General features: G+C 43.6%; 1 protein-coding gene across 2 annotated transcripts in view; it reads right to left on the reverse strand.

Annotated features, from left to right (window-relative positions):
* The window catches only part of RPTOR (regulatory associated protein of MTOR complex 1), a 147,732-nt gene that overhangs the window by 130,240 nt on the left and 2,064 nt on the right, over nucleotides 1-15,428 (reverse strand). For both annotated transcript variants that reach the window (XM_035568718.2, XM_035568717.1), the window contains exons 2-3: nucleotides 5,567-5,669; nucleotides 2,289-2,371 (exon numbers count right to left, since the gene is read on the reverse strand). In XM_035568718.2, coding sequence (XP_035424611.1) covers nucleotides 2,289-2,371; nucleotides 5,567-5,669 — 186 coding nt within the window. The remainder of the gene's footprint in view (nucleotides 1-2,288; nucleotides 2,372-5,566; nucleotides 5,670-15,428) is intronic.

Here is a 15,428-nt window from a genome sequence, read left to right on the forward strand (position 1 = left end):
AGCGTGAGGTCAGCCCACACACAGAGTACCTGCTGCTCCTCGTTGCCTGTCCCTCATCCTCAGTAATATGGACTCTGTTATTAAAGAGCCGAGAAAGCTTTGTTGTCACCTTTGCATCAAGATGTTTTACTTCTCCTATTCGGTTGCAGGCACTGTTTGTATTTTCTGCCAAATCTTTGGGCTGCCAGACAGATTAAAAAAATTGCCAATGCACCAAAAGGAAAAACACCGAAGTAAATTCTTCTGTCTTAAATATATACCATACTTACACGCCTCAAGACAAATCCTTCTTACATAAGTATACTTCCAAACACTTCTTGAAAAAAAGCATATCCACCGAACATTCATGTTTGAAGTGTTATGCAGAAAACTGCCCACAGATTTAGTAACGTAAACATCTCGCCACTACATACAGCAAGTCTCCTTCAGGTAACACATCCAGCCTTCACTGAACGATGAACTCAGTTCTCATCAGCCAACCCTGAACAAGGTGGCAGAGAAGTATCACACACAGGCAAGAAATAAAAGAACCTGTATTACATGTATTTCTGTTCAAACTGCTCTGCATATGTTATTTCCAACAAGTTTGAGTTAAAAAGCAGAAGAGGGACTCAGAATGCATACAACGAAGTCCTTCACCAGCAGCCTTTATAAACCACACACACACACCAACAATTCTTTTTTGGTGAAAAATATTCTCAGCATCTGGCAAAAGAAAAAATTGTTTACTGTTGCAAAGATAATCCCAAAGCCATTTGTCTTTTCTCTGAAAGTACTGGTCCTTTATGAAGGAATGGAAGACGTGGGGAAAGAAAACATCACCAACCCCCCCCAGCTCTCCAGAAGGTGCAGCTCCCTGCAAGCACAGAGACACTCGGAGCTGGTAAGTTCCACGCTCAAACAAAGCATTGGCAGTGGCAATCTATCTTTATTGATTTTACAAATTACGAAGAAACAAGTAAACAAACATAACCCATCACAGTTTAAATAGAAAGATCGGTTAAAAATACCTATGGGCGCTGCTAACACCGACGCCTTCTCAACCACTCTTCCTGTACTGAGGACAGGAACGTGGGAATAACTTTGCCAGTTGCAGACCACACTCTTAAACCATACACCAAACATTACGCAGAAAGTCAGTTAGTCACACATTAAATAAGGTAGCAAGCAATGTCAGAAGCAGAAAATACAGTCCCAGTGACAAAATGCTCATTATTACTGAAGTCAATTTATAATGAAGAGATCAGTGTCCCTTCTAAAACATCTCCCTAAAATGAAGATCAGCTTAGTATTGGCGCATCATAAGGAGAAAAAAAATAAAGGCAAATCTACAGGTAGGTTCATTCAGTGAAGTTATTATTTCTGTTCGGGTTACACATTACTTATAATCATAAATTTATGCTCTAGTAGCCAATAGTGTAGGTACTTTGAAGAGCAGTATTTATCTGTATACCCTACAACACACAGATAAGGACAAGAACACACCGGGAAATGTTAATAGTGAAGATGATTCTACAGTTTGGTTTTTGTACCCATTTGAAAAATGCTGCAGACTTCAAATTTTCTTCTTCAGATCTTTATGTAGCTTATTTACTAAGACATACAAATGTATGGATATTGAAATACCCAGCAGTAACATACTTCCCGCAGAAGTGAGACTGAGATGTTACAAAGCAGAAAATAAATAGCCAGCAAGGAGCATGTTTGTTTAACTTCTGCTTTGTTACTATTATCCAAAACAGTCACTTTCAAAAACTTATATACACATTATATTAGTTCTATATAGACGGAATTAGCAGTTACCAAAGTTCTCAAGTTACATTTCACAACCAAACCAAAAGCCTTCCTTGGCTACTGACCATACAACATTTACTTTTTCCGGTCACAAGATTAAGAAAGTACGGATGAGTGCTGGGACACATACTTTTAAACTAGCTGAGGCCAAACACTTTTATTACAGACGAAACCACAAACTCAGAATGAAAAACCTGAGAACATCTCAAAAATAAAGACGGGAGAATATTAAGAACTCAGCTGTAGAATTTAATATCTAAAACATCCCACACATGACTGAAGAAAGTGCTAGCCAAGAAGCAACCGCTAGAAAACTTGATATTTTGACAGCCTGCAAGAATGTATTCATCCTGATGGATGACAGAAGCAACAAATGCTGCAAGAGCACAGTGCCACACAACAGCACACACCTCAGTTTTCTGTCTAAGTTGAAAGTCTACCATAAAGGAGTATCATGTCTATAGCTGCCGAGGGGGAGCACAAGGAATACTTACTCTTGGCTGCCAGTTTTCATACTGCTTCTGTAAGTTCGCACCAATGGTTTCCAGAGCTTTTTGAGGACCCATTGATAGAGGATCTAAGAAACAAAATACAAATGAGTCTTTTTGACCACAACCGAGCCATTCAGCTTGCCAAGAGGATGAAACTACTTCCAGTTACCCATGTGCATTTAAACCTTTAGCTACTTTCGCATTCTGTTTCTGTAAAATCCGGATCTACAACCTTGGAGACCGAAGTCTACGGAGCAAGAACAACAGCACTCCTTGCAGAACAAAGGCATCAAAGCTTTCTGCACCGTTCCTCTCCAGTGTTCTGCATGCAAGAGAGGTCATTTAGTGATAACTTAGCGCAGATTCCTTTCCTGCACTCAATTTAAAATTCTTAAACATTACATTCTTCACGGAAGTTACTTAGGTGTAACACCCAAAAATTATCCTCAAACTCTTCACTCAGATATAAATTAAAAACCATTAGAACCTGTCAAAGTTGGAAGAAGATTTCTCTCACTAAGGTAATAAATACAGTTGTTTTGAAAGAGAGGAGGAAAGGCTTAACATTTGTGTCTTTTAATACTGAAAAAAAATGTTTCTGTAGTAAATAACAACAACAATTGAAATAGCTTACACAAAAATTACAAATGGTGTATAGTCTCTGAAGCAGTAAGCAATGGTAGTAAATGAAGCAAGATTTTGCTTTTATCAGGAAAAAACGTTTATCATCAAATATAACCATTTTAATAAGTTAATTGTATCACTAGATAATTACCACAATCCATAGCAATATAATTTCAGCTTATGTGCTCATTCAAAAAAGCATGGCCTTATAATTGACACGTAAGTTTCAAAAAAGTCTAGGAGCTAATATTTTGCAATTTAATACAAATTATTTTTTAAAGCAATTAACAGATTCAATGAAGTTTTTAAAATCAACTTTATGAATATTCTACCTTATACTGTTAGAAACAAAACCTAATAAAGCATGATGAAAGCAGGATTTTATGAGTTATTTTTCTCAAATACATAAAAACTAGGATCTTGTTGAAGTTATAGTATTCTTTTGTAGAATGATTTAAGGTAATATATCTTTCACATTTTTCCAGACAGACTGAAAACAAATAACCAGCAGTAGTGAATTGTCTGCTCAGACTTCGAGAAGCCTATCTATTTCCTTCAGCTTAGCTTCAGCTGTTGCTCCACAAGTCTAGCCAGGAGCATCACCAGAAGAAAATGAGTTCTCCAGTCCTCTCTGCAGAGCCTGCAGTTTCAGCACTCATTGACATACGTTTCAGAAATGTTTCTACATACTGCAGTAATCTTTGTCACTCCAAACTGCAGCAGTCCCCTTGCTATTTAAGGCAAGTTTCCCGAGACCCTTGAGCTGCAGGACAGCAGCATTCGCACTGATACTACTAAAAGGGTTCATACTGCCTCCTAAGACCTTTCGTTAGTTCATATGCCATCAGCTACCGCTCAAATAACAAAAATGCAGCACAATAAATAAATAAGTCTGATGTATTTGAGTCCTTCAAAAGGACCAAGCTGAATGTTAAAAAAGAAATGTAAAATATTTCAGATCCACTCTGACAGCAGAGGAATACAGTTAGTGGACTTTGGAGTGCCTTCGGAGTACTGAGCACGAAATAATGCCCTTCCTGCTTTAACAAAGTACACTGGTGCCACTCCAAGAGGCAAACAATGGAAACTAAAGATCGTCCTAAGCATAGCTCATGCCACCAGTCATTGTGTGAGCTTCCAGCTCCTTCCCCAGCGTGTACACGAGGCTGGCAAAGGCCTGAAGGCAGAGGCCACGCTGCCTTCGGTAGGAGCACGGCCCCAGGCCCTGCCTTCGGCCTGTCAGTGCTGCACCCACATCGGCCTGGGCCTAATCCCGGAGAAAACAAAGTGCTTAGGATGTTAAAAGGGCACATCTGGGAGGCACGGTGAGAACGGCGGCTGGCTTTTGACAGAGAGAGCGACGGCCGTTTGTTAGCCGAGTTTGGTGAGCTCAGCTCAGCCTTAAATAACAGCAAAACGCTTTCCACTTCTTCTGCATCTGGCAGAGACATTACGCTCCCACAGCACACACCATCAGCTTCTATTAAGACTCTCGTACAGAAGAAAAACCAGTGGGTGTTTTTGCAGATTACACAACTTTACATTTCTGAAAACAGTAGAAATGGAAATGAGCGCTTGTGTATATACACTAAAAATTTAACTTAAAAACTGCATTCAAAATTCTCTTTGTTGATGATAATCACTAATAACTTTAATGACTCTGCAATACTCCTCATTCTCTTTGCTCTCTACCCATGTATCAGTGAGAAATGAGAGCTGTTCTCTCCACTGAAAAGACGTATTTGTTAGTGCATGCTCATGGCTTTTTAATTGCTTTAAAGTCATCAGCATTTTTTTGGTTTAAAAAACAAAATGAGACGCTGCCGATTCATAAAGCAGGTTAGAAACGAAATGTTCTGAAAGTTGTTTTTTCAAGAAGTTCAGTTTATACAATGATTAATTTGCTACTGTAGCCCATTATAAGGCTCAGTATTTAGGATTACAGGGCTTTGCGTCTTACTCGCTGAAGACTGAACATTTTCAATTCCTAGATAAAACCCAAATCTCTTAGTTTTCTTACACAAGGTAATTCCTCTTAATATTATTTCAGATTTATCTTGTCTTGAAAATCTCCAAAACCAAGGAAACTTTTCACTTCCTAATGAAAAAAATAGAAATTTAATCCAATGCTGCATCAAAGTATCAAGCCCATGTGTTAGCACTGCTAGCAAGACATTCTTGGGAATAATTCCAGGTTTTCTGAATTTATGCACCCAAGTCAAATAGCCTCAGAGCAGTCACCTCGAACCGCTGCAAAGTCCATGCACGTTAAAGACCTATTTCTCAACTGTATGATGCAGGGTTATTTTAAACCTTTGCAGAGCACTCTAAGGATGTAACTGCTCAGAGATTTCCTTAGATACTTATAAATCTACAGGAATTAAAAATATAATAAAAGTAAGTAGCTAATTAGCAGCCTTTTTTCCTCCATACTATCTCATTTTAGAATAAAGCAGGAAAGATGACCTACGGCAGCTGATACTGCTGGACACTTAATTAACTCGTATAGACACGGAAAAATCATAAACCAGATTTCCTTTTGTTCACCCTAGTTTCAAGTCCAGGAAACCGACAACTTTGCAATTACCATATATGCTATACCTCAGTATTTGTAAGACTAATGCAGTTATCTGGAGCTTGGAAGATTCAAGACTTACCGATCCAACACTCCAGACGGGCACAGGGAGTTGTTTTCACCACGTCAGGAGGGTCCACACCGACATTTAGGCACAGAACTAAGGCAACACTAACAGTCTTCATCTGGAAAGAAAACACAATAAAATGCTTACTTAGTGAAGAAGCTAAATAATTTTTATTTGTGTTGAAGTCTTACCACTACTATAACTTTTGAAGGGTTTCAACTAAGCTTCGTTATCTGCTCTTTAACACGAACTATTTTAAGCAAGGCATGACTGATTACATTTTTCATTGTTTTTAATAGAACAGTACTTAGAGATTTTACATTACTATTTTTATTATTATTTCCACAGCTCATTCTTCTTTTATACAGCATGGAAATGGATATCATTGGACTTCTATGCATCTTAAATTAGTCACTGTCCAACTGAAATGTATTATTAAAATATGGGAATATGCTATTCAGGGTCCCTGATCAATATTAGGATATAGTATGTCCTTTCTAATATTGAAACCAAAAGCAATAAAAGGAAAAACATCCAAGTGACTAACTAAACCATAACCAAATGTTTAGTCCTTATTTTTTGTTTCCTTCACATTTAGCTAACCTGGACACATCTTGCAGACCTCTGAAATGACACAGATCACTAGAGACCAGAACCCTACTAAGGTGCTTATAATTATCTGAAGAAGAGACTAAAGGATTTGGGTTTCGCTTCTTTTTTTTTTTCAATTTTTTTTTTCATATTGCCACATTCAGAAGCCATCCTGTATTTTTCCACCTTTTATTCATTTTTCTAAAATTCTGCAGCAGGAGATGTTTTGGCAGACAAAGCAAGTGGTGTTTAGAACTCCAGGTACGTATACCCCACGCAAATGGTCCACAGTCGTACGGAAAACATGTTATCTTGAAGCTCCTAATCAAAAGTTTCCCCTTCAATTCACCTTAAATATTGGCAAACCCTGGAGTGGCTACCAAAGCTGAAAGCTCTAACTAGTATTTCTGACAACATTAATCCACCTCTAACTACGCTTATTACGTGGCCCCCAGAATTGCACTAACTGCCACTTCATCATCCTTTAGATCAACCTCCCTGCAAGGATGAAAGCAAACCCAGCACGATCAAATATAATTTACATTATTTGGCTGCTTCACTCTCTTCTCTAAACTCCTTCAGCCCAATACCAATACACCGATATAAGCCTAGATCCTGATACCAAGAAGGAAAACAAAAGAAGTGGCATGGCTCACTGTACTTCCATCGAGTGTTCGGCTCTCGCTTGTCTGAAGCAAAGCGCCCCGCATCTCGCTTCCCCAGGGTGCTCGTTACAATTCAGAACAGCAGGAAAAAAATCCAAGAGCTAGAGCCACACGAATGTATAATTTATAAAGAAAGCAGAAACTGGAGCAGAGAGGCACTATTCACACTGAGAAAGGGAAAAGGCTCCACATCAGCACAGAAGTTCTGCAGCCTGATGGGGATTCTGGAGTAGAAAATTAGCAAGAGAGCTAGCTAATGGCTTCATCCCAAACCGTGCTCCTGATAACACAGCCCTGCAATCACAGGCGAGCTGCTCGTCCCCACGCTGCCCTAACAAGGGCTAAGCAGCACTTCCCAGAACACAGACGAACACAAGAGTCTCAGCGGAGATCGCCTCGGGGTGTCACAGAAGGGCTCCCAAAGGAGCACACAAGGATCAGGCGAAAAAGTCCGCGGCTGAAATTCGGCACAAAGTACACACGCACGATGGGTACTTGATGGAAACCAGGAACGATACCTACAAGTCCGGTTCCAGGCAACATGGGGTCCAGCTGCAAGGTGCCGCTCGGTCCCCCAGCGTTAGCAGCGGTCGGGTAGCCCCGCAGAACCACCGAGACCCAGAGGTCTGCAACCAAGCCCGGGGTCTCCAGGTGGAGAACGGACATCTGCGCTGACAGCCAAGCCGACTCAGTCCTCTCCCCCACGACGTCTCTGCCATCCTCCTCCTCTCTATCTGCTTCTCCTACCTTCCACCTTCACCTCTTCCCCTCTCTCTTTCCTCCACTTAGTTTATCAACTCCAAAGCTTTACTGAAAAAGGAGCTGTGCCACCAACTCGGTGTCGATCCCTTTCACGTTGCTCACGTGCGCCTTGCCCTCCGTCCCCCTCGCTCTTGGCTTTGTTTAGAAAGTAGTTTCATCGGGATAGAGGGCAGCTGCTGCGCTGAACCCAGCACAGAGGTCTGCCTGGTGGTTCAGGACAATAAGGAGCCCAATAAAAACTCTGCTACAAGAGCTGCAACAAAGGATACATTCACAAATGTAACAGGCACAGGTGACCTCAAGGAGAAGCGCACTCAGCTAAAAAAAAAAAAGTTACCTCCCCATCCAAGTCAGGGACTGACCTGCCCCAAACCATGCAGCGACTCTCACGGAGCAGCCCAAGGCTCCAGTTTTAACCTAGGGGCGGGTTTTTAAGCAGTTCCCCCGGGACGGCAGCTGCCCGGCACCTGGCACGTCGGAGCCTGGTTTCGGCTCGGCGCCCGGCTCCCTCCCTGCCCGCCTGCCCTGCGGCGCCCGGCGCTGCAGCGGGGGAGCATCGCGCTGCTTCGGCACGCGGACGCTTGTCACAACGTGCAATCGGAAACCTTCCCATTCCTTTTGAGAAGATACCAGAAGATAAGGAAATATCAGTTTAGAAAGCGATGCCTTTCCGAATGACTTAGTGCCATCCTCTTCTGCCCTGCCTTTCGCCGGAGGCCCTGCCAGCGAGGGGCACGCGGTTTCCATCGAGGCTCTTGGCTTGACCCGCCCGTGCATGAGGCAAACGTACGAAACGACTCACGTCGAACAAGAGATCTGAAGCAGGCAGCCCTCGGCTGCTTCACGCAGCACAGAGGCGTTGTGGTCCAGCTCCACACGCTTGTGCAGAGCGGTAGCGCTCAGCAGCGCGACCCGGGGGGGGCAGAACAAAAACCCACCAGAAGCACAAAACACCCGAGCATTACAGAGCGACGTGCACTGACGGAGCGTTAACCCGCACACGAGGACACCTCTTCTGTGCACTTACAGCCATTACGAACCCAGCCAGGCTCAGGAAGCACACGGTGCTGCGGGGTGCTCCTGAGCGCCAACGCGGCTCCCAGGACTCCCGGGCGGCCGGCAGGCGCTGAAAGCCCGGAGGAGCCACCGAGCGCTGCAGGACACAGCAACTTGTCAGGGGGGAAGCAGGCAAATCATTCTTTCGAGAGAACGTGGCCTGCCAGCCAACTGTTTCTCTTTTATGGCCTCATACTTATTTTTCAGTATTTTACCAGTAACGTCTGACCTGTGACTTCTGCTGAACACGCCCGTATTTATTTTCTATTCCCAAGTTCGGTGTTTTAAATAAGCATTTCTCCTTGGGAACAGACAGCTAACCAGTAATGGGAAGTAACAGCCTAACCGATCCCAAAGACAAATGGGGTTATTTCCCCTCTGCCTACCTCCCCACAAAGGCATAAAGAATTATGCTTCACGACTACTCGTCCTACTAATAAAGAGCACATCTTCGCAGGAGTTACAGCCCTCTTACACTCCCCCCTAGCTCCCGTTCACCATCCATGACACTGAATCATTACAAATCAAAAGAGAGACTGAGCCCAAGAAACTGAAAACGCTTTTCACATTTCCTAACAGTTTTGGAACATACCACCAGAAACTTCGTAGCATATTTAAAGCTTCCTGATACGAGAAGTACTAGGACCTTCCATCTGTCATTACAATGACAGTGGAAATTTTCTTTTCTACATTTCAGAATAAATTCACCAGGGAAAAAAAAAATCAGTGAAATTTCAAAAGAATTGTTTAAAATGAAGCATAAGAATGTTTGGCACGCTTCTAGGGAAAACAATATCACACATACTTTCTCAGCAAAGGCTCAAGATCAAAAAAGACTTTAAAAAATGGATACCATTTACAACTTTGTACTGCATTTGATTAAAATTATTCAGCAATTCTGGGGCAGAACCTGCAATACATAAATGGCAAAATCTACTCGGCAAAAAAGTTCTTCCTGGGAAGTATGGGCATTGAATTCAAATCTCAGATCCCACAGAAAGGGGGGTAATGTTTGACATAGAAATGCCTATATTACACTAAAGATCAGAGATTTCTTGCTTGTTTGTTTGGTTTGGTTTTTAAATTTTTAATTCATTTTGAGAAAACAGATTTGCAGGTGAGAGACCAACATGATGTGTAGTTTTCTAAAACCCAAATGAGTGTAATTTTTACATGATCCTCCTAAGAATGGTTTTGGTCAAAAACCTTACGTTTTATCATCGCGGAGAGCCCAACCTACTCTGCTGTAGCACACCTGAAAGGAATCCCAGTCCAGACTGAACCATCTGTTGCTAAAGATTTGTTACAGATTAAGTAAAAACAGGGCTAACAACTAAGAAACGAGGCATCTAACTGTTTTATCTTCTAGTTCAGTAATACTAAGAAGAGGTCAGTCAATTTACAATAAACTTTGCACTCTGGAGTGAGATCCTTGCCTAGCATTTCAGAATGGACATTTCTGAACTTCTGTTTCATTTCTACACTGCAAGTTTCAAATCAACAAAAAAAAATCGGTTTGAATATTACATTGATGAACACTTAGTTGCAATCTCACGTGGTTTTATGCCATTTTTTTTTTAAATCAGTGAGTTAATAAAGACATAAATCAGCATTAACTGTAAAATTTATGCTGCTAGGTTATTTTACAAACCGAGGGTGAACATACCAACATCAAACACAAACACCAGGACTGATTTCCAGAGTAGGGAACCCTCATGCACATGTGATTTTGGAATCCCCAGTGGCCAGCAGACTCTGTTCTGCCTGCTTGTGCAGTAAATTCATCCCCTTCTTAAAAACCTTCCTTGGGCTTTTTTTTTTTTTTTTAAATGTATGTTTATACTCATTCGGTATAAACCTCTCAACCAAAAGGCAAGGCCAGCGAGGTGGTTCATGGGTAGCTCCGAAATATTAACTGTTTGGGAGAGGCAGACGAAGCCTTGACCCTCCTCACCCAGCCGCGCACAAGTGCGTGACCGCGAGGGATGCTGAGGGCAGGGGCTCGGAGGGGACACGTCCCGCTCACGCACGGCGAGCGGGCGCAGGAGCGCAGAGCCCCGCTGGATGCGCTGCCTGCCGCGCGGGCACCTGGCCCACCAGGCTGTGACTCGGTGCCACTCAGCGAGGACCGGGAATTGATCCCTACCCTTCTCTTTTTTTAACGGGCCTTCCCTTCAGCAGGCCAGCTACCAAGACACAAGAGGGGCACCAGTCCTACCGCAACCCCTCCGGCTCATTTGCAACGTTTACATGGTGACACATCTTCACCAAGAGCCTTCCACTGCAAGGAAGCTTTTATATAAAGTTTATGAGAAATACGCTGTTATGAAAAAACATCAGCGTGCTTCTCCACGGTGACAAAAGTAGCAGAAGGCAAAGAAAAACTTCAAGGTAACGTTAATAATGCAATACCTCTGCAGGCAGCCTCCACCATCTGTAGTCCAAACGGTTGGTGCTTGCTGTGACAGCACGTACTAGATTCCTAGTTCAACTCCTCCTCCGTGTTTGTTTTCCTTTTCTAGCCCCTGTCTCCCACACCAATACTACGAAATCTCTTCCGAGCTTTGCGCTGCCCAGCACGTTGGTTTAGCCAGCGACTGCACCTGCTGCTCGGCGCTGAAGAGCAGCCAGTGCTGCCAGCACAGCTCCACAAAGCAGGCCTCCGCTGCCGGCTTCACTGCCTACTTTATACGCACTTATTACGCCCAGAGATTAATTGTCCCTGTCAGCCGACACCCAGGATGTACAAACACACGGGCTCTTCACCTGCTCTGAGAACAGCACCCGGCAGGGGAACGCCATCAGTCGGCGCCACGGCCCAGCGCCCCCAGCTCCCCGAGGTGCCCCCAGGGACTGGGGGTGACCGCGCGTGGCAGAACTGCTCTTACGATTAAAAGCTATGAAGTTGGCTGATTCACCGTGGTAGCAAAGCATCAAAATACGGCAGAAAACCTGAGGACTGATAGCGCACAGCGGCTTTCTGAAGAGCCCAGCTACCTAAGATGATCAGGATAACGCTACTGAACATGTTTTGGCTAAAGAACCCCTCGTTCTCCTTTCTAGACAAGTCTGTCTCAAAACTGAGACGCAAGGAACGATCAATAATCTCCCTCGGTTATCAACGGCCTTACTGTGCTAACAGTCACCTTCACAAACATTCACGAGTAGAAGATCAGCTCAGCAGCAAGCCAATTACAACAAGGTAGCAGAGAAGAAACGAGAACACCCCCAAAACTCTCCAGAAAAGAGAGACCCACGGAGAAAAACAAAGTGACTCTCCAAGGAAGGCTGCTGTCCTTGGATTTCTCCACCTGCGCAAAGGCAGAGAGAAGCGTAAGAACCAGAAAAGCCTTAACAAAGCGTTTCCAAAAGGTTCACGTAACCCTCCGCCTCTGAACTACCGCAGCGTGCACAGAGCCGCAGCACAGAAGCGGGAGTTGTCAGCAGAACAGGTGTTCCACAGCTTTCTCCACGAGAGCCTCGTGCGAAGCAGCCCGCTGCCACCCGGTCACCTCCCGCGGCACGAGGGGTCTGCCCATCCTTGGTAACACTGCCACGCTCGGAAAGCTGGAGGAAAAGCCTTGCAGCGCGCTAAATATTTGTAATTAAAGCGTGCCATTTGCAATGATAGCCCAGCACTTACAGACGGATCTCAAGGCGGGTATTTCCCCCTTGCCTTCCATTCACAGGCCTTTCAGATTTCTACAGACGGGCGGGGATCAGCCCCCCCCACGTACACGGTGATGTTAGCAGCAGCAATCGCTTAACTCCTCTCCAGGCACCATACGCTCAGTAAGCAGCAACACGTCTCCGCAACTGTCCTGGTCTCCCTGGCAAAAAACAAAACTAAGCACGTTACAAACAACACGAATCCCCTCCTTGCACTTTTCTGAATGGAGAACACAGATTGCTGTTTTCCATCGTTCCACTCGATGATGAAGTCGTCTCTCCCAACTCTAAAATTATCTCTGCTACTGATAACGTTGTCAGCTCCTTCCCAACACGTTACAGTGCATTTCTGTCACTTATTACTCATATTGCAAACGTAATTACAATGAAGCACTCTCACGGAGCTATTTAAGGGAGTAAGACTCCTGGACATTTCTGTGTACTAAGCCATTAAATTTTTAGATTTTAAAAAATTTTCTTCTCCACGTAGCTGGTAAAGGTAGAAATACCAAAACCAGAGCCTTGTGGTGATTAATATGCACTGCCTATTCTCATTGTTAAAGATGGACTTAAGCCAATGCATACAGCAAGAACTGACTTGCTTCCCAATTCCTAAGGGACAGGAGAAAATTCCTTAGAGTCCCTGGTCTTGGAATACTCTAGGGAAAGAGTAGATTGATTAAATCCAGATGACTGAAGAAACATACAGTGAAGTATATTTTTATTCTGTAGTCATTCACATCCCACAAGTTACCTTCGCTAATAAAGCCTTGTGCCAGTGAGCATCTCTAAAAACTTTGTATCTTAAATTACAGAGGAAAAAACATTTGAATTTGAAGTTGGGATGTAGCAGAACATCTCCAGGTTTTAATCTAAGCTTACCAGGAACACAAGTGTAACTGATACGAGTGAATGATTACCTGCACCACATAGACATCTCTCTACCAGCATTAATTTAAACTGAAATAAGAGTTCAAATGTTGGCTTCGGTCTGTTAAAAAAAAAGAAAAAAAAAAAGCACTTTAAAGCTTAATTTGACAAATGTACCCCCCATTACACATTTACTCTATGTTCAACCATCACAAAAAGTTACGTATCATCTTGCAAGAAGTCTGCAGAACTCTTCAGAGCTGTTCAAGTCCTCTCTGCTTAGACTTAAAAGCGTCTGTAGACAGATAGAGCGCGAGCTTCCCAACTCGATTCAATCAATACCCAACGATCTTAATTCGCAACGAATCCTGCTCTGGGTAAGAGAAGATACAAACCCGTAACCTGGATGACGGCGCTCATTACTTACAGCAGGGGGTTCGGCGGTGGGAGAAGCTGAGTTGCTTTGTTTTGGTTTTTATTTCGAAAGACATTTGTAAACCAGCAGGTGCCCTGCACTGGCACTCAATTCGCACACCTCGCAGGGCAGCTGCTGCCCCTCTGAGTAGCTATCGAGCTAGCACGGATCCCAGCCGCAGCCTGGGAGGGGGACGGAGTCACAACACCCCCGGCTCCCGGGGCCACTCCACAGCAAAGGAGCAAAGTGCTCCCTGCCAGCCGTACCAGGAGCTCCTCCGCACAGCGGGGGAAGAGCAGAAAGCACACGTCGTTTGGTTTAGACCCCAGACTGATTCCCAGGCCATGAGTTTCTTAAACACGAACACAGCTGACAGTCTGTGAACGTGCGTAAGCAAACAGAAGACAAACACTTCGGCTGCAATAAGCAGAACTGAAGCAAAGGCTGCCACCAAAACATGACCTCGCGCCCGATGAGGTTCCCTCGGCTCACAGCCACCCGCTGACCTGGCCCTGGATGAAAGGGGGGAGACCAGGGGGCAGCGCCGCTGCAGCCCCAGCGGCCAAGCTGTTTCCAGCGCAGGTGTGGTTGGGGAGTCCGAAACAACCGCCTGAAGCTGAAATAACGTGCGCAAGCTTCCAGTGTTACCACCTTTGTTAACTTCCTTTACTGTATGAAACTTGTACCATGCAGGCAGGTAAGCTCTGCTTCTCTGAACTAAGCGCATTTGTATGCGGCGCTGTTTTAATCTACATTTCCATAGAAACCTAATTGTGCATTCCTCTTCTCATAAAAAGAGGATTTAATTCTCGCCCAGCAAGTTACGAGGCAGCAAGAAAAAAATGCTACAGTAAAACTATTATAACTACCTTTCTTGCTCTCCACTTATTTTAGAAATCAATGTAAGTATGGCATAGCTTCATTTAAATATTCTGAATTTAGTAGCAACTTGTCAGTAAAACCTGGTATCTTTGAAACCTTTTTATTTAAATCAAGTTTCATGACTTGACTGCTACTGAGACTGGGAGATTTAATTCAATATACAAAGCATAATTCCAAACCTCCTGTGTTAAAAATATACTTTAAATAAATAATAGATCAAAGCAGAGTCACTTTGATGGCATATGTAGTCCAGCGAAGCAGGAGACGAAAGATTAAATGTCTTCAGAGCAGTCCCTCCAGATGAAAGGGGGCAAGTGAATGTTCAGATACTTTACCTAGATTTACTGCTGGTTACTTTTCTTATTTGATTTTTCCCTCTTGTTAGATTCCTGCTTTCTAAAGAATCTTCAATTTCCTATAAACTCTGGGGTTTTTAGAGCAATGGAAAAAAAAAAAAAGTCATTCCAAAAGTCATCCCATTCCCAAACCTTAGTGGAATCATTTCCTACAGCTATAGTGAAGTTAGGGTCACTCCTTAGCAAGGAGTGCTCAGGATGATGTACAAGGGCAAAACCAGCCCCAGCCTGTGTTTTTTCCATGATTCACAGGGAAAAAATGCCACAGACTTATCTGCATCTCTAGCAAACATAGATTTTGGTTGGTAGACCTTTAAGGATTTCTTAGTTTAGATATAGGCTCAGCCTATGCTGTGACAAGCAAGTTTATTGAATTTGAACTAAGTAAATGCTTTCCACACTCTCAAATCATACCGAGAGATGAGAGTTACACCCCCTCCAGCCCTCAAGAAAATCTTCCGATAGCACCTGGAAGAGAAGAACGCCCACCTGGGGCAATCAGGCGTGGCTTCTGGAGTAAGGTAGCAGCAGGCAAGTAAAGGAAGCTGAAGTCAGTTGGGGAGCACGACAAACCAGCAGTCAGATGGCGACTGAAGGGGAATAACTACACG

Source organism: Cygnus atratus, chromosome 18, assembly GCF_013377495.2.
Source record: "Cygnus atratus isolate AKBS03 ecotype Queensland, Australia chromosome 18, CAtr_DNAZoo_HiC_assembly, whole genome shotgun sequence".
NCBI classification, from domain to species: Eukaryota; Metazoa; Chordata; class Aves; order Anseriformes; family Anatidae; genus Cygnus; species Cygnus atratus.